The sequence below is a fragment of the Acinonyx jubatus genome, chromosome A2 (assembly GCF_027475565.1).
Source record: "Acinonyx jubatus isolate Ajub_Pintada_27869175 chromosome A2, VMU_Ajub_asm_v1.0, whole genome shotgun sequence".
Classification (NCBI taxonomy): Eukaryota; Metazoa; Chordata; class Mammalia; order Carnivora; family Felidae; genus Acinonyx; species Acinonyx jubatus.
Genome location: NC_069383.1, coordinates 164,170,392 through 164,188,884, shown reverse-complemented (window position 1 = coordinate 164,188,884; position 18,493 = coordinate 164,170,392). Strand labels below are relative to the sequence as shown.

Here is an 18,493-nt window from a genome sequence, read left to right as displayed (position 1 = left end):
GTCGGACCCCGGGGCCTCAAGTTACTAACACACTTATTTCCTCTCGCCTCAGCCAGGTAAATCCGCAGCAACCCCGAAACAGAGTGAGCCACCCCTTGTCCTGCTCCCCGCTGTCCCTCCGGGTCTCCTAAAACCTGGAGAGAGGGGACCTCCGGGGCCTTCAGGCAGGTCAGCGTCCCAACCCCGCACGCGGTCGTGAGGGAAGACGGGCCATCACCCATTCTTTTAAAAGATTTTAGGGGCTCCTGGGTGGCTCAGTCGGTTAAGCGTCCGACTTCAGCTCAGGGCATGATCTCACAGTCCATGAGTTCGAGCCCCACATTGGGCTCTGTGCTGACAGCTCGGAGCCGGGAGCTGCTTCGGATTCTGTGTCTTCCTCTCTCTCCGCCCCTCCCCTGCTCATGTTCTGTCTCTCTCTGTCTCAAAATAAATAAAAAAATAAAATAAAATAAAAGATTTTAAGGTTTCCTTGGCGGGCAGTGTTAAAATAGGCAGCTAGTCGGGTTGTGAGAGGACGCGTGCAGGCCAGCAGAGGGGGGGTCGGGGCCCACTCTCGGGAGGTCGGAGGCCGGTCCCGGCAGCACCCGGCAAATGAAAGCCGCAGGCAGCGGGATCAAACCCCCGCCCACGACAAAGAAGGCGGGAGACCCTGACCGAGGAAGGCAGAAGAGGCGCAAACCCCCCTCCCCAAATTCCCTTCCCCCAGTAATAACATTCCGCGTCCTTGTTAACAACCGTGGGTGACAGACAGACCCTCACACGGCGTGCGGGGTAGCGCACTTGCTCTAATGCACTCCCACGGGCTTGGCTCAAACACGGTGTGCCCGACCGTCCTTGAATGTTTCTTGTGAGGAGACCGAGAGCCTCCAGCGACACCTTTTGGTCAGGTTGGGTTGAGGCCTCGAGCTCCGGGGTCTCCCCGGTCTCCCTGGCAACAGCAGGGAGGCGGTGGGTGGCGGTGGGGGGACCTGTTCCTGCGGAGGGAGGGAGGGACGTGGGGGCAGCAGGAGGCGGGGAGGGGGGCAGACCCGGGGGGCTGTCCTCGCTCACACCCTGAGCTCAAGCCAGCAGCCCCTGGATGCAGGAACCGGCCCCCTGTACCTGCAGACTTGCCTGACAAAAGCCCCTTATGTCCGCGTCCTCCACTGGGCCCTCCCCCGTTTCCCTGGCCAGGAGGCCTGTGGTGACAGTCTGGGCGCCCTGGGGGCTCTGGGATCTGCAACAGAGGGTCCCGAGCTACTCGGCAGCATCGGGTCCTTTTGTCGGTGCTCGGAGGCCGCAGTGAGGTCTTCCGCTGGCTGCTGGCGGCAGGAACAGGCCTGCAGGGTAGGAATGAGGACTGGCTCCCTCCCGGCCCTGGCCAGGGGGTGGGGCAGGTGGTGATTCCCTTTCTCTGTGCCCACCCCACGTATGTCACCCATCTAGCTTTGGGGGACGGGCAGTGGGCCTCAGTGGCTTTAGAGCACAGGAAGGGTAGGGGAGAGGGTGAGGGGGGCAGCCTGCCATCCGAGCTGGCATCCCTGCCGTCTGGGCCTCAGTTTCCTCATCTGTAAGCGGGGTGATGAAAGGGCTTGGGGGGGGGGGCGGGGGGCGCTAAGTGGACCGGAAGGTGTAACCTGTCACCAGAGCTACCCGGGGGACAAAGGCAGCTGGGGTGGGGAGGGGCGGGGCTGACCGTGGGCAACATGAAGATCCGGTCCACCTTCGGAAGGCTCCAGAATCTGCCGTGGGGGGGTGTCCGGGGGCTCTCTGGCCGGTCTGGGCTCAAGCCGGTGTCTGCCCCTCTCTCCCTGTCTGCTGGGGCCGCTGGCACCGTCTCCCAGAACGGGTCCTCAGCAGACAACACCCGAGGCCTCTCAGCCAGCACCCGGAAGCCGTGGGCCGCGGTGACCGTGTGCACGTGGAGCAGGGCTAGCTCCTGGTCTGGCGGCCACAGCCCGCGCCCCGTGTGCCGAGGCCGGTGTGGGCCTGGGAGCTCAAAGGGTGGGATCCGGGCAGGGGTGAGCGGGAAGCCTCTGGAAGGCATGGTCGCCGGCCGGTGGGGCGGCGGACCGGGGATTTATACCGCGGCCAGGGGGGCGGGAGGATGGGATCCGGTGTCACCCGCTAGGCCGCTGTGCCCTCATTTCGTCGCCCTCCCTGCTCTGCCTCCCCGTCTCCCTGTCTCTCTCTGCATCTCCCCGTTTCTGGCCTTCTCCTTCTCTGGCTCTTCCTAGAATATTACAGTTTCAACAGACCATTAAATATTAAATCTCTCCTCGTGAAATATTAAAATGTTAAGCAGTGGCTAACGCCGCCCTCCGGGCACCCTCTTCAATTCCACATCTTCCTTCCAGATCTTTCCCTATACATTTGAAAGCAGAGAAACAAGGTCTTTTTAACCATCATTATCTGACGCGAATGGGACCAGACCACCCGTATCTGTGCGCCCAACTTTGTCTCACTGTGTCAAGTGTCTGGGCCTGTCACTGCGTAATAAACACGCCCAGGCTCAGTGGCACGAAACTACTCTTCCTCATCCTTCAGTGGGTCGGCTGTGAAATGCGTCCACAGCTGTCACTGGGCTGGCTCAGGGGGGCCGCCTGGGCCAGGAGTTCTGAGACTGTCACAAGTCCGAGGGCCCTGGTGCCTGCCGGCTGTTGGCTGGGAGGCCTCAGGGCTCCCACGAGGGCTTCTCAGCCTTCGGTCAGTGGCCCAGCTTTCTTCCGTCTTCACGGCGGTGGCCTCGCTCCAGTGGGAGGAAGGTGGAAGCTGCAAGGCCCCTCGGCGAAGGAGACTCTGTATTCCCACCTTGTTCCCACCACATCCTTATCACCAAAGCTAGGCCCCGGGTTTGGAGGGGTGGACAAAGACTCCCCCTCTCGTGGGGAGATCTGCAGGGCGTTTGTGGCTGCATTTCACCGACCCCCCCCCCCCACCCCGCCCCATGCAGAGAGCTACCTCTTTGCAAAAAGTTGCTTTACAGTTGGTCGGAAGAACCGGAGTTTAATTTTTGATTTTTTCAACGCTTATTATTTTTGACAGAGAGAGAGAGAGAGAGAGAGAGAGAGCGAGCGAGCAGGGGAGGGGCAGAGAGGGAGACACAGAATCTGGAGCAGGCTCCAGGCTCCGAGCTGTCAGCACAGAGCCCGATGCGAGGTTTGAACCCATGAACTGTGAGGTCGTGATCTCATGATTGTGCTTAACCCACTGAGCCACCCAGGGGCCCCAGGAACCTGAGTTTATAATGCAGATCCCCCGGTGATGGGAAGCTAGGTTATTTCCAGTCTTTTACAAAGGGGGTCAAACGGACTCTCGAGGGCAGATATGGTTAAATGGAACAAACCCACTTCATCCCCCTTTCTGGGGAGCTCTGCCTGAGCCCCCAGGGTTGAGGTCTCCCTCTTTGGGGGGTCCCAGGGCATTCTGTTCTCATCTTCAGACTTGAATGCAAAGCTGTCGCTCTTAACCAACCCCCCATACAGTGGTGGCCTGGTGCCTGGCCACAGAGTCGATATACCCGGCCTGTTTTTGAACTTAATAGAGAAGGAAGGGGGCCTAGGAGAGGTTGGGACACTTACTCTAAGTCACACAGCAAGTTGCAGGAGATTTGAGCTCTGGATTTGTGGCTGCAGAGGGCAGCTTTTGCCCTCACCAGCTTGCTGAGGGGGAGGGGAGGGCAGGCAGAGGCCTGGAGCACAGGGGTGTGTGATGGTGGGGTGGGGGTGGGGGGACCAGGGCCAAGCTTTAGTTGGTCTGCGGGAGAAGCTAGGGGCTGGGAAGCCAGGCATCCCTGTCTTGGTCCCCTGGCTGCCCCTGGGGCTTTAATGAGGTCTAGCTGGCCTCTAAGACCTCGTTGCACCCTGTCCCTGCCCTACCTCATGGCCAAGGGCTCTGGACTCAGTGGTGACCCCGAGGTCTCGGTCTCAGGCTGTGCCTTGGCCTCAGACTGGGTGACCTAGGTGCGCGAAGGAGCAGACGTTCCAGGGCCTGGGGTCTCGGTCCCTCTATCCTGTGGCCTCTCTGACCGTGTGTGGGCCTCCTACTGTCAAATGGGCACCGGGGCGTCGCTCCCCAGCAGCGAGGCCTGGTGGCCCGGATGCCGGCACGTGGGGTGTGCCGATTCTAGGTCACAGCCTCCCCTGGGGGCTGCCGCCCGCAGCTAACCCAGCGTCCCCCCCCCCCCCCCCACCCATGCCCAGCTGCTGAGGATTTGGCTCCGGGATGAGGCCTCTGATAAGGCAGCTGGTGGAGGCAGGGCCGGGCCAGGCGGCAGTGGAAGCGGGCAGGAGGGATGAGGAGACTGCACAGGGTTGGCCAGGTGGCTGATAACTAATTCCCAGCGAACACAGATCTGGGCGAACACAGAGCCCAGATCCCCTCGATAAGCCGGAAGCCAGCTGGTTTCGGTTTCTTTGGTGGCAGTGCCGGCCAGGTAGCACGTGCGCCCGTCCGGCCCCGTCTGCCGCCAGCATCCTGCACGGGCCCTGCTGGTAGTGAGGGGGTCGCGGGTCCATAGTTCCTACTCCCAACCCCTCTCCCCCTCCCCCCTCGGCCCCCCTGGTGACAAGTCAGGGAGGAAGCCTGTTCCCGGCAGGGACCATCCTGTGGGGGCAGGGTCCTAAGTACTAGGAGTTTAGAAAACAAGGATCAGAGAAGACGTCCCACTTTCTGAGGAGGGGACATGGTGGGGGGGGGGGGGAAACTCCCGAGGACGATTTGGAGCCAGCCGGCAAGGGTGGGGTTCCGGAAGGGCCCACGGTGTGCTTTAGGGCCCGGCCAAGACGACGTGGCTGCTTTGTTCTTGAGCAGCCGTGGCTGTCGGCAGCAGCATGGCCAGCATGGCCCAGAAGGCCCTGGTTTTCGGGGACCACACTGGCTGGCACGAGGCGGCACTGGAACGACACAGCAGAGGCAGGGACGGGCCGCCGGGGCCTTCCCGCTGAGGTGTGTGCCCGTCCACCCTCCTAGGACCACAGGCGGGCCTGGGGGCACTGCACCTGCTATAGAGCTGCAGGGGGCTCCTGCCTCCCACGTCCCTGTCCCTCGGCTTGCACAGCGTGTGCCCGGTCCTCTCTGAACCCGCCAGTGCCAGCACGACCGAGGTCAGCGCCTGACAACCCGGGGGGCCGAACTGAATCCCCGGGAGCCGGTTTGGCCAGAAAGCCAAGGCTAGAAGCAACATGCTGGGGCTCCCGGACACTTGAGGTTTGCAATTTTATTAAGAAAACAAAAACAAAACCTATACAAGAAGGAAACCCCATTCCTGGGTGGCGCGTGATGCGGGAGGGGCAGCTCCGAGTCCTCGGGAGGCTGTGTCCCGGGCCCTCCGAGCCCGCTAGGCGTCCTGCTGCTGGATGAAGGGGTTGGGGATGGCCTCCATGCCGTCCTGCGGGCAGATGAGCACCACAGACGTGCCTCTGCACACCACCAGGCCCAGCTGCCGGGTGTCCTCTGTGAGCTTGTACTGGTCGTCGGGGTCTGCAGAGCAAGAAGGAGGGCGGGCGTGAGGCGGCCCGGAGGCAGCATCCTGGCCTGATGGGAAGGCCGCATGCCAGGTGGCGGGGGTGGGGGTGGCGGCTCTGAGGACCCAAATCCAAGGGAACCTGGTGGCCTGGGTGCAGGCCAGGTGCCTCACCCTCACTCCTCAAGCCCAAACACACAGCCCTTGTGCCTGGGTGAACCACGGACCTCGAGGGCCAGGAAGAGGTCTGGCAACAGTGTCTGTACCTGCCCTCCTCCTACAATGACAACACAGCCTGGGGGACGCTGGCTCACGAAGCTCATCGGGGGCCCTGGCATCTGAGTCAGCAGAGGTCCAGGGACCACGCTGCGATGAGCAGCTGGAATAAAAATCGGTCTGGGACTCCTGGCTCCTGCAAAATCTCGGAAGCCGCGTGGGGGCACCGTCCGCCCCATGTCAGCAGGCAGTTAACGGTGGGATGAGAGGGACCCCGTGGAATAGACAGCAACCGAACCTTTACTGCTTTTGCACAATGTCAGGGGAGGGCCCAGCGGCCCAGTGCATCAGAGACCAGGGGGTAACCACTGTTCTGGGGCTGAGACAAGAGGGCACGGACTCCTGCCACGGGTGAGTCCGGCCCCGCGAGGAGCAGGCTCCGTGTGGAATAACAGCGTGCAGCCGGGTGCCTGGCCTGCTTCCGAGTGCAGGGTTTTCCCAGTGGACCCATGCGGTGGGGCTGTCCTTTCACAAAGGAAGAAAATCATCCTGCCTCCGGGATTCCAGCTTGGGCGGACCCAGCAGGAGGACAGAAAACGAGGGCAAAGCGACGGGCCTGGTGGCGGCCATTCTGCCGAGACCAAGCTTCCGCACAAAGGCCCCTTGGCGTCCCTGCTAATTTTTCACCAGGGTAACAGCGACAGTGCCCGGGGGGCAGGACCCTGCCTCCCTCCTAGGTCTGGGTATCCCCTTAAAGTTTCAGGCAGGCTGAGCTGGAGAACTAGCCAGCCGATGGGCAGGTGCTGGCCTGATGGAGGGTTGGGGACCTTGGCGACAGGGACCGGGGCAGGGAATCAGGGGAACAGGACCCCCTGTTAGCAGCAGAGAGTCCACTTGAGGACACAGGAGACGGGGGAGACCAGCTACCTGGTTCACAAGGACCGTGTCCTTCATTCAGGGGCAGGTTGGTGGGTTTGGAGCAGTGAAAAATTCAGGCCTGGCGCGGAGCTTCTGAGGCCCGTGGCTGTGCTCACCTCTCATGTATTCGACGGTACCATCAAGTACGAGATTGAGGAGTGGGTCGAACCCTTTCAGGATGCCGCTGGCTTGTAGGAATCACCGAGAAGAGAAACGGAAAAGCGTAAAACAAACAGTCGTTCCAGGGACAGGGGCACACGGCGCCTGGGAGGCAGTACACGGAGATGGGGGCTCATCCCCAGGAAGGGGCTGATGTGGGAGCGGCCTCTCCGGGGCGGGAGGGATCAGGGACCAAGGGGAAAGTGAGGGGGCTCCAGAAGGGGAGCAGTGAGGATGACTCTCACCCCCCCCAGCGTGGTTGGCAAATGTCTTCAGCAAAGGGCCGGCCAGCGCACATCTGCACATCTCAACCACGCGGGCTACGTGGTCCCCATGGCAACGACTCCACTCTGCCCTCCTGGGGCAAGAGCAGCCAGACCACAAGTAGACGTTCAGGTGTGGCTGGGCCACAGCGAAACCTCACTTACAACCCAGAAATGTGAATTTCAGGTAACTCACGAGCCATACAAAAGCAAGCAACGGCGAGCCTCGGATAGAGTAGGACTCTCCAGCCACAGGAAGGAGCTGTATGATGTGCCCCGAAAGCCCCCTGCCCCTCCTGCCTCACCCCTCCCATTTTCAGGCCTCCCTGTCCCAGGCACGGCTGGCAGAAGCACGTGTCCCCCCGCGTCACTGCAGCACGCAGCTGTAGCGTCCACACAGAGAACGGGCTTGGGCACGACCAGCAGCCAGCCCCATGTGGCACAGGGCGGGGGTCTGCAAACTGCGGCCCGCGGACCAAATCCAGCCTGCTGCGTTTCGCGCGGACCTTCACTGGCACCCAGCCACATTCGCTTGGCCACATACTGTCTATGGCTGCTTTCACGCTGCAGAATTGTGACCGGGGTCCTCTGGCTCGCAAAGCTTAAAGTACTTCCTCTCTGGCCTTTTACGGAAAATATCTGCCAGCCTCAGACTTCCTGGGCTTGAGCCCCTGACTCTGTGCTTCCTCTCTCCCTGCCTGTCCCTGCCCTGCAAAACAGATTACGAGGATCTCCCCGATGGGGTTGCAAACAGCACGGATGGCAATACCATACGGGCATGTGGCGCGGAGCCCGGAGCAGGGGACCGGCAGCCGTGGGTCTACCCTCCTTCATGCGGCGCGAGTGGGGTTCTAAAATGGAGCTAATATCCCCTCCCTGGTGACCACTGTGGGCAGCCCCTCCCCTCAAGTGTGTGTGGCGGGGTGCTGTGAGTGCCGGTGGGGTCCCTACTCCTAATGCGATTAGGTTATTTTGACGATAAGGAAGAAGGATTCTGTAGATGTGACGAGAGTCCCCAAGTCGGTGGACCTCTGGTTCATCTAAAGAGACATTACGCTGGGTTGGCCTGACCTGACTGGATGAGCTGCGAAGGGAACAGGAATTTTCTGCAAGAAAAAAACTGGAAGTGTGGGAGAGGTTTCCCTACTGGCCTGGAAGGAGCAAACTGCCCTGCTGTGGACAGAGTCCTGGGGCAACGGCTGGCGGGCAGCCTCGGTGAGCCAAGTGTCCTGGACACCCGCAGCAGAACACGGGGACTCCAGTCCTGCAGCCGTGAGGAACTGAGTTCTACCAGCAACCAGGCTTGGAGGAAGGCCCTGAGCCTGAGGTAAGAGGCTCTAAGCCCCCCCTTGACCGCAGCCTGTGAGAGACCTTGGGCCCAGGGCACCCAGACTCCGGACGCACACCACGAGGTGATAAATTCGTGTTGCCCAAGCTGCTGAACTGGTGGCCGTTGGCTATGGAGGGCGGAAAACCAGGACAGACACCCCAAAAAACAAGAGCTGCATCTCGTTCGTAAGTCCGAGAGCCAGCATGGTGTGGACGGGGCGGACGTCTATTCGGGTTCAAATTCTCTCTGCTGTTGGCTACGCACACTTGCATGCGCTGCGTTTTATTATTTTTTTTGTTTTTACATTTATTTATTTTTGAGACAGGGAGACTCAGCATGAACGGGGGAGGGTCAGAGAGAGCGGGAGACACAGAATCTGAAACAGGCTCCAGGCTCCGAGCTCTCAGCACAGAGCCTGACGTGGGGCTCGAACTCACGGACCGCGAGATCATGACCTGAGCCGAAGTCGGCCGCTTAACCAACTGAGCCACCCAGGCGCCCCATGATGTGCTGTGTTTTAACCCTGCTGACGCCACCTGATCATCCGTGAGAAGGGATCTGGCTCGCTGTCTCATGAGATAAACTGAAGACCAAAGAGGCAGCTGAGTGAATGAAACGTTGGTTCAAGTGCTCACTGGTGTCAGGAACGATGCAAAGCACCCCCGTGACCCTTTGCTCCTTCCTCACTGCCGCCCGCCGAGGAGGTGGAGAAACAGCTTTGTGTGACAAATGAAGAAGCCGGGGCTTGGAGCCACGCCGTCTGGCTCTAGAACCCGGAGGCTAGGCCGGGCAGCCACCATACCTAGGCCACACTGCCTACGCGCACGAGCGACACTGGGCCTCGCTCCTGCCCTCTCCGTACTAGGTTCCAGGGGGAAGATGCAGAGGTCATCAGCGTGTTCACATGCATAAAGCCGGGGGCTGTGACAGGTGATACCAGGAGCTCACACCCAAGGGGCATGACCTGGGGAGGAGACTCAGGGAAGGCTTCCCGGAGCAAGAACCTTGAGCTGAGAGCAGGAAAAGGACTCTGAGGTTAACCTGGAGTTAAACAGACCGAAAACGGAGTCACCTGTGCCAAGTGGACACCACCACACGGAGACACTTTTGGCTCTCCCAGGAACGTAACTCCAACCAGTCAGTCTGGAATTTCCCGGCCAGCACTAAGTGAGGCCATCTTCCCGGTGGACCCCCAGCCATCCCCCAAAGGAAGGTGACCTCCCCTGAAACAATCCACTCTTTGTCTGTTCCTGCACCCTCCCGCCTACAAAAAAACCTTCTGTTTGGTACAGCCTCTCCGCTCCCTTCCATCTGCTAGATGGGTCGCTGCCTGACTCACGGATTGTTGAAGAAAGCCAACAGATCGTTAAAACTCCCTCAGTTGAGGTCTGTGCTTTAACACGGGTAACAAGCTAGCCTGGTAGGAGCACTCCAGGCAAAGGAAGCGTACACCTCACGTCCCTGTGGTAGTTGAGGGCTCCACGTGCCACTGAGAGGTACAAAAGGCTGTCCTTTACCCTAAGCCGGCGCGGAGCCTGGAAGAACTGAGCAGCAAACACGGAGATTCAACCTGTTTCTAACGGGTCTCCGTGGCCCATTCTTAGAGATCGACTGTAGGGGCAGTGGTCTCCACCGGGGAGGTGTCTGGCTTGCTTGTCAAAACGAAGGGATGCTCCCGGCACCTGGTGGCATCTAGGGGTGCTGCTCAACACCCCAGGGTGCCCAGGGCAGCCCTCACAACCGAAAACCATGTGGCCCCAATGTCACCGGTGCGGCGCCTGAGGAACCTGGTGCAGGGGGATCGGCGAGGGGCTGCGACCGCTGCCCGGGACGGGCTCGGAGGGAGAGCACCGCACAGGAGGCAAGCCGGGAATCCCAGTCCCGGCGGCAACTCTGTGCCTTTAGGTGGTTGGGACCCGTTCCCGTGCCTCAATTTCCCCACGTTAGAAGGCTGGTTCGAGTTATCCGAGCAAAGTGCTCAAAGCGGTGCCCAGGCATCAGCCACCATTCTGGCCTCGGCCGTCACTCACCCTAAACCGTTTAGGGCGTGGGGGCGGCGGGCTCTCACCTTCGCGGCCTCCCTGAAACTTCACCCGGATCGTCTTGTCGATGTACTTAGATAAGTCCAAGATGCTCTCTTTTTTCTTCTTCTCTTTGTCCTGCAGGGGAAGCAGAGCGCGTGAGGCGCAGAGCGCCGACGGGTCCCACGCCGCCCGCCCAGCCGGCCCTGCCGCGCGCTCACCGCCATCTTGCCGCACCGCGCCGCTCGGCGCAGGCGCTGCCGCCGCGCCCTTTGACCCTGCCCTCGCGCGCAGGCGCGGAGCACACAGGGCGCAGGCGCGCCCAGGAGCGACGGGGCGTTGCTGGGAAACATCTGCCGACGCCTGCGGACCGGCCGACATGGCGGCGGCGGCGGCGGCGGTGGCGGCGCTGGCGCGGCTCGCGGCGGCCTTCCTGCTCCTCGCGGCCCAGGTGAGGCTGCGTCGGCCCCGCCGGCCCCGCCGGCTGCGGCACCCGGGTCCTCTGCCCCGGCCCCGCGCAAGCCCCGACTGGCCTGGCCTGGGGGCCCGCCTCCGGTTTGCGCGCCTCCAGCGCGGGTGGCCCGCAGGCCCGGAGCTCGGCCGTGACCTTGCGGGCCTGTCCCCGGCCAGCCTCTCTTTCCTGCCTTGGAGCCTTCCCCAGCCGCAGCGTCACTCAGCTGTGCCGGGGTCTGAAGTTTGGGAATTCCCTTACCTCCTCAGGCCCTGCTCTGTCTCGAGGTCTCCAACCGCCTCCGGGGGCGCCGCTGCCTGGCCCCGTGGCCTTGGGCAGGGGGCTGCCCCTCCCCGAGCCTCAGTTTCCCCTTGCGCGCGTTGTTAGCGCCCACCCCCGTGGTTGCGGTGAGCCGTCCAACGCGGCACCCAGTGCCTGACTGTGTCCGGGAGCGGCAAGGGGCCCATCCTGGGAGTGGGGTCGAATCGCCGCCCTGCATTTTGTCCCGTGACCTTGGGCAGGGGAGGTCCCCTCTTTGGCCGTCTGTTGCTCTTCCGCAAAAGGAAGAGAGGAGCACAGAGAGGATTGAGCGAGATGATGCATGGGGTGATTTACGTGCGGCGTGCATCTTCTTGGGCACTTAAGTGAAGGGTCTCCCCGGGAAGTGGGGGACCTGCCATGAGCTGGCTGATGTACATTATCATAAGCGCCTTTTTTATTTTCAAGTCCTCTCTCCCCTGGGTTATGCAGTTCAGGGAATGGTGTCCCTACAGCCCTGGACCCACAGCCATTAACCTTGATGTATCCACTCCAGCCCACCACCTCCACGTATCTCCTGGTGGCCAGTGTTCTCTCTGTGGTCACTTTCGTCTCCCACATTCTCCAATCCATCCTGGACACAGCAGGAGTGACCTCTTTGAAAGTGTGTCAAGTCTCGTGGCATCCAGATGAGAGCCTTCCCACGGCTTTCAGTGCATTTGGGAGGCCTCTGTGGTTTGGCTGCTTGGAAAGAAACTTCCTCTCCTTTTCTATTTGCAGAGGGCACTCAGTTCTCTGGTCTTCCCCGTTTCCCTGGGATTCCCCTGGTCATCCTTGTGGTCTCAGCTTGCTTGTTCTTCCCTCCTCCCCAGAGACGCTCTCTGGGACGCCCCCTCCCCAGCCCCCAGCACTCCTCCCGATGCTGCTCACTCATTTCCTCGTCTGAGCAAGCTGAGGGCAGGGACTTTGAGCTCTCCAGACATTTTGAAGGAGAACAAAGTGAGAAGTGGACAAAGGGCAATGGGAGCACCATGGAGAGAGTGACCTGGTTTGCTTGGGGAGGCTTTTCAGAAGCAGAGGCACCTAAACGGTGTTCTGAAGGGTGGATAAGAGTTTGCCAGGTCTCTCTCTCTCTCTCTCTCTCTCTCTCTCTCTCTCTCTCTCACACACACACACACACACACACACCAAAAAAAAAAAAAAAAAAAAGTCCACGCTCCTGGATAGGAAGAACAAATATTGTTAAAATGTCGCTAACTACCGAAAGCAATCTACATATTCAATGCATTACCTATCAGAATAACACCAGCATTCTTCATGGAGCTAGAACAAACAATCCTACAATTTGTACGGAACCAGAAGAGACCCCGAATAGCCAAAGCGATCTTGAAAAAGAAAACCAAAGCAGGAGGCATCACAATCCCGGACTTCAAGCCGTATTACAAAGCTGTAGTCATCAAGACAGCATGGTACTGGCACAAAAACAGACACTCAGATCAATGGAACAGAATAGAGAACCCAGAAATGGACCCACAGACGTATGGCCAACTGACCTTTGACAAAGCAGGAAAGAATATCCAGTGGAATAAAGACAGTCTCTTCAGGAAGTGGTGCTGGGAAAACTGGACAGCGACAGGCAGAAGAATGAACCTGGACCACTTTCTTACACCAGACACAAAAATAAACTCAACATGGATGACAGACCTAAACGTAAGACAGGAAGCCGTCAAAATCTGAGGAGAAAGCAGGCAAAAACCTCTTTGATCTTGGCCTCTTACTCAACACGTCTCCAGAGGCAAGGGAAACAAAAGCAAAAATGAACCACTGGGACCTCATCCAAATAAAAAGCTTCTGCACAGCGAAGGAAACAATCAGGAAAACTGAAAGGCAGCTGACGGAATGGGAAAAGATATATGCAAATGACATATCAGATAAAGGGTTAGTATCCAAAATCTATAAAAAACTTATCAAACTCAACACCCAAAAAACAAATAATCCATGGGCAAAAGACCTGAACAGACACTTCTCCAAAGAAGACAACCAGATGGCCAACCGACACGTGAAAAAATGCTCCACGTCACTCATCATCAGGGAAATACAAATCAAAACCACAAGGAGATACCACCTCGCACCTGTCAGAATGTCTAACATTAACAGCTCAGGCAACACAGATGTTGGCGAGGATGCAGACGAAGAGGATCTCTTTTGCACTGCTGGTGGGAAACAGCCACTCTGGAAAACAGTCTGGAGCTTCCTCAAAAAACGAAAAATAGAACTACCCGACAACCCAGCAATTGCACTACTAGGCATTTATCCACGGGATACAAGTGTGCTGTTTCGAAGGGACACTTGCACCCCTATGTTTATAGCAGCCCTATCAACAATAGCCAAAGTGTGGAAAGAGCCCAAATGTTCATTGACGGATGAATGGATAAAGAAGATGTGGTATATATATACAATGGAGTATTACTCAGCAATCAAGAAGAATGAAAGCTTGCCATTTGCAACAGTGTGGATAGAACTAGAGTGTATTATGCTAAGTGAAATTAGTGAGAGAAAGACAAACATGTGACTTCACTCGTGGAAGGGAAGCAAAAATAATATAAATATAGGGAGGGGGACAAAATATAAGACTTTTTTTTTTAATGTTTATTTTTGAGAGAGACAGAGACAGAGTAGAAGCGGGGTGGGGCAGAGAGAGAGACATAGGATCTGAAGCAGGCTCCAGGCTCTGAGCTGTCTGCACAGAGCCTGATGTGGGGTTCGAACTCAAGAACCGTGAGATCATGACCTGGGCCCAAGTCAGACGCTTAACCAACTGAGCCACTCAGGCGCCCCAAGAGACTCTTAAAGATAGAGAACAAACTGAGGGCTGCTGGAGGGGTTGCGGGTGGGGGGATGCGCTAAATGAGCAAGGGGCATTAAGGAGGACACTTGTTGGGATGAGCACTCAGTGTTATACGTAGGGGATGAATCACTGAATTCTACTGAAATCATTGCACTATATGCTAACTAACTTGGATGCAAATTAAAAATAAATATATTAGTTTTTAAAAATGGGGAAATTAAAAGCCGAAGCAAATGTGACAAAATATTAAAGTGAGTTGAGGGGCATCTGGGTGGCTCAGTTGGTTAAGCGTCTAGCTGGGGCTCAGGTCATGATCTCACAGTTCATGAGTTCGAGCCCCATGTCGGGCTCTGTGCTGACACTCGGAGCCTGTTTTGGATTCTGTGCCTCCCTCTCTCTCTGCCCCTCCCCTGCTCACACTCTGTCTCTCTTTCAAAAATAAACAATAAAAAAATACAGTGAGTTGAGCTGAGTACGTATTTCATACTATCTCATAATATGGTTATTTTATAATAAAAATAAAAATTGTAGTAAGTAAATAATACAAAATTAAATAAGTAAATAACTTCACATTAAAAAAGAAAAAAAGTTTGCCAGGTCTCAAGGCAGAGGGAGGGTGTTGCCGGTGATGGGAGGAGCTTGAACAGGGGTGGAGGTGTGAGAGCTGATGTTTTATTTTGAGAAGGTGAAGAGGCCACTTTGGCGTGTAGGATGATATCATGCTCACGCCCTGAGAAAGACGACACCCCCAAGGAGGCCCTTCGGATGCACTTGAAGGAGGCTCGGAGGGAGGGCAGGGGGAAGGGCAGCCGTGGGCGTGGCTGGCGGCCGAGGGTAAAGGGCAGGCTCCGCCGCGGCCTCCTGGGCGGACCGAGGAGGGCAGTGCTCCCGGTGCTGGGGCGTTCGGGCTCTCTCCCGGGCGGGACCTCGACCTGCGCGCCAGCCGCGGAGAGTTTTGTGCGTGCCCTTCGCGGAACGCGGCCCGGTCGGGTCTGTTGGCCGTGAGACGGGGCAGACGGCCTTGTGGCGTGCGGGTGTGGCTCTCTCTAGAAGTTTGGGTCCTGCTGCCTGGGAAGAAGACTAGCTTTCCACCGGGTAGGAGGCTGCTTGCCGACAGCCCTGAATTCATTTGCTACCATTTTGTGACCCTGGCTGGGGGATTCCCCAGATAGACACATCTCCCCCCAGTGGCTACCGGAAGTGTACTGTCAAGGCCAGTAACAGACCCGGAGCAAAGTTGGTTCCCTCCCCGCCCGGGTCCTCCCTTCCCCCTCCTCCACCTGTCTCCCCTCCTCTACTGGCCCCCCCCCTCCCCACCTGTCCTCTCTGCTCCTCCTGCACCTGTCTTCCTCTCCTGTATCAGCCCAGGCCCTCCTCCACCTGTCTTCACTCCTCCACCTGTCCCCTCTTTTCCATCTGTCCCCTCTGCCCCTCCTCCACCTGTCACCACCCCTCCTCTGCCTCAGCATCTCCAAGCTTCCTGGGTTCTTATTTCTACCCCCTCTCCTCCTAAGACCTACCAAGTCTTAAGAGGGGAGGCTGCTTCTGGCCTGGACGCATTGGCTCTTCTTAGACCCCCTGATGTGGAATGCATTCGCGGTCTCCCTGAGTCACGGTCTCCCTCGCCATTCCTGAACCTACTTGGTGGCCGTGACACGTCGGAAGGCGGCCTGTCCGTTATCCCAGACTGGGACTGGCCAATCCCCACTTGTAGCATATTGGGTCCTTTTGAGGAACATCTTCTGGTTCCTTTAACTCCGTGGGGGAGGAGACTGTACGTGGGCATCCGACGGAGGCGCAGGTTGATTTAGCAGGAGGCTGCTTGTGCCAAGTGTGGCGATGGAGGTCTGTACTCCGCAGTGACCTTTCTAGAAGCTTCTACTCATTCCCCCTTTACACACGTGACATTTTTCTCCAACAACCTGGGTCCCACAGATCAGGGGTCAGCAAAGGTGTCCCGCAGAGGCCCAGATGGTGAATATTTCTGGCTTTGTGGGCCACGTGGTCTGTGTAGCGACTGCCCAGCTCTGCCGTGGTCACTGAGAGCAGCCGGAAGCCCTGCGCACAGGAGCAGGTGGCCGCGCTCCAATGAAACGTATTCAGGAGCACGGAAGGTGGGGTGCAGGAGGCCGGTGGGTTGGGGATCGGATGTGCTCCATAGTGGCCCACGGTGAGGAGGTGCTGGGGTCCTGAACACGGGGTGGCCCATTGGAAAGAGCAGACGGCCAGGCACAGTACGCGGGGCCTCAGCCAGGGTGAAGGGTGCCCTTGGGGGACAGTCTGGTGGGAAGAATCTGGAAGAGGGGGCAATTAGGAGTTAGGAAGTTCTGTCTCTGGTGGAGGGACTGAGGTGAGCGGAGGTTGGCCAGGGCAGGTCGGGGGAGGACACAGCCTTAGTGAGATGGTAGGAGACCTCCGGTCAGCCTCGGGCGGCCCCGGCCCTGTTGCCCTGAGCCCGGGTTCTTAGAGCTGGGTGCTGTGTCAAGCACGGCTTCACAGAGCACACCCAGCAGTCCGCGTGGCCTTGGGTCCCTGGCTCAAGGCGGCAGACGGAAACGTCAGAGTGGAGATGCCAGCTGGAAGAGGTGGCCGGGTGCCTCGGAGAAGCACAGGGTGGACACCCAGTGCCTCCTGTTGGCCTCCAGGTTGCGGGTTTGGGAGGCCGGGGGGGTCGGTCCACGCTCCCGCCGCCACACGTGACCAGGGCCCGGGTGAGAAGCTCCCGGAACAGCCGGGGCCTTGCTGTGTTCCCACCGAGGCTCTGGCCGGATGAAAGCCCGTCAGGGCCCCAGGCCTGGTGTTGGGAGCCGTGAGCCCTCAGGACCCTCGGCCCCGACGGTGAGGTGTGTGTCTGGGCGGTGCCAGCTGGGTCCCGCCGGTGCACGTGTGTCTCCTTGGCAGATTCTTGGGGTACCAAGGAGTGAGTTTTCCATCTCGGCCTTGAGGTGTTTGCAGCCCACGGGGAGCACGAGCTAGAGACACGGGGGCCCCAAGAGCCCTAGGTGCGCACGGCAGGATTCGGGGGTCAGGCGGGCGCAGGGCCCCCTGGGTGTGGTGGCTGGACTCAGCCTCCTGGCACCTCGCACGGGGTGTCTCTCCTGAGACCCCCGCCCCTCTCAGCAGACCCTGGGGAGCTACTCAGACTTGGGGCAAGCCTACCGGCCAGCAGAGCAGCCAAGACCTGGGCGTCACATGCCGCGTGGCCCGCTGGTGACAAAGCCCTCCTGAGGGACAGAGGTCATGGTCTGTGCCCCTGCCCCAGGCCAGTGTAGGGGAGGAGGCGGGAGAGGTCTTGCCAATCAAGTCCACCTGACAGCCAGGCAGCGGCTCCAGGGAGGGATGGAGACAGGGAGCGGGGACACCTTTGTGTGATGGAATTGTCACATAGATTAAGCTGGCGTTCAGCAGAAAAGAGGGCTGTCGGCCCCTTCTGTCCCAGGCCCCCAGCCACCCCGCTGCCCTCGAGGGCCGTCCAGTGCTCCGAGGACGCGGATCTGCCCCTGTGCCTTGCTTTGAGTTCAGACGAAGCTTGCTGGATCCTCCTGACCCTCTGGGGGTGGCCGTTCCCCTCCCTCCTCCTCCCTCCTTCTGGGGAGCCGGGGCTGTGTGGGGTTAGGGTTAGGTGTGTGGGGAGGCAGGCTCTGGCAGGGACAACTGTGCGCGCCCTGATGATGACGTCAGCACGATCCTCCTCTGTGGCGAAGTCTGGCAGTTCCCAGCCACGCCCCAGGGCAAGGGGTTCAGTCCTGACCTGGGATCCCACTGGCTGGTCACATCACTGGGTCTGACGCCCCCCCCCCCCCCCCGGAAAGTTGGCACCAGGGGCCTGGACCCAGCTGGCCTCGCTGGTCAGTGGCCAGATTTTCCAGGAGCCTGGTTTCCAGGGTCAGGGGCAATCCCCCAACCTGCTGGGGTGCAGAAAAGCTCCTCCAGGCCTCCTGCCTGGCCCTGTGCTCCCGGCCTCTGCCTGGAGCCCCTGGACAGACCCGCTGGCTCCCCACGTCCCCCTCGTGACGGAGCCGTGGGGGTTTCATTCTCCCCGTCCCATCGATCCCTGGAGGGCCCCGTGACGTGGTGCTGTCCCAGCCGTGAGAGCCACGGCCACGGCCAGCACCCAGGTCTCCCTCAAGAAGCTTGTCCCTGCCTTGTTTCTCTGCCGTAAGATGCGGATGGCAGTGTCCCATCCGTCCTGTCCGGGGAAGAAACCAGCCCAAACCCTGAGCTGGGGGGTGGGGGTTGTCCTCCTTGTCAAGCCCCGGTGCTGAGCTCTCTGACTTACCGCCCTGTCACCCCAGGTGGCCTGTGAGTACGGCATGGTGCACGTGGTCTCCGAGTCAGGGGGCCCCAGAGGCAAGGACTACTGCATTCTCTACAACCCACAGTGGGCCCACCTGCCCCACGACCTGAGCAAAGCGGTGAGTACCCACTGGGGCGTCCCCTCTGGGGCCCTGCAGGCCCGGAGTGCTCTGGGGTGCCCCCTCCTGACTTGGGGTCCGGTCTGTGTTGCTGGCTGCCACCCTCCGCTCCCCAGCCTGCTGTCTGAGGGGACTGCTACAAGTCTCACCCTGCAGGGAACCAGCTGGAGG

General features: G+C 59.4%; 3 protein-coding genes across 5 annotated transcripts in view; 1 reads left to right on the top strand and 2 right to left on the bottom strand.

Moving 5' to 3' along the window:
- The window catches only part of LINGO3 (leucine rich repeat and Ig domain containing 3), a 32,349-nt gene extending 21,015 nt beyond the window's left edge, over window positions 1-11,334 (bottom strand). Inside the window, exons 1-2 of one of the 2 annotated variants that reach the window (XM_053220173.1) lie at window positions 11,063-11,334; window positions 10,398-10,488 (exon numbers count right to left, since the gene is read on the bottom strand). The gene's annotated coding sequence lies outside the window, so the exon portion shown is untranslated. Of the gene's footprint in view, window positions 1-10,397; window positions 10,489-10,571; window positions 10,600-11,062 lie in introns of those variants that run through there. The other variant, XM_053220175.1, reaches the window with a different exon arrangement.
- SPPL2B (signal peptide peptidase like 2B) overlaps window positions 1-18,493 on the top strand; it is a 64,151-nt gene that overhangs the window by 33,430 nt on the left and 12,228 nt on the right. Inside the window, exons 3-4 of one of the 2 annotated variants that reach the window (XM_027049560.2) lie at window positions 10,534-10,801; window positions 18,203-18,322. In XM_027049560.2, coding sequence (XP_026905361.1) covers window positions 10,730-10,801; window positions 18,203-18,322 — 192 coding nt within the window. In that variant the 5' untranslated portion in view covers window positions 10,534-10,729. Of the gene's footprint in view, window positions 1-10,533; window positions 10,802-18,202; window positions 18,323-18,493 lie in introns of those variants that run through there. The other variant, XM_027049555.2, reaches the window with a different exon arrangement.
- Window positions 5,183-11,027, bottom strand: LSM7 (LSM7 homolog, U6 small nuclear RNA and mRNA degradation associated). Its single transcript, XM_027049561.2, has 4 exons — window positions 10,572-11,027; window positions 10,398-10,488; window positions 6,694-6,765; window positions 5,183-5,460 (listed from the first exon to the last, which is right to left on the bottom strand). Exons 1-4 carry the CDS (start codon window positions 10,701-10,703, stop codon window positions 5,318-5,320), a joined length of 438 nt encoding a protein of 145 aa, XP_026905362.1. The 5' UTR covers window positions 10,704-11,027; the 3' UTR covers window positions 5,183-5,317.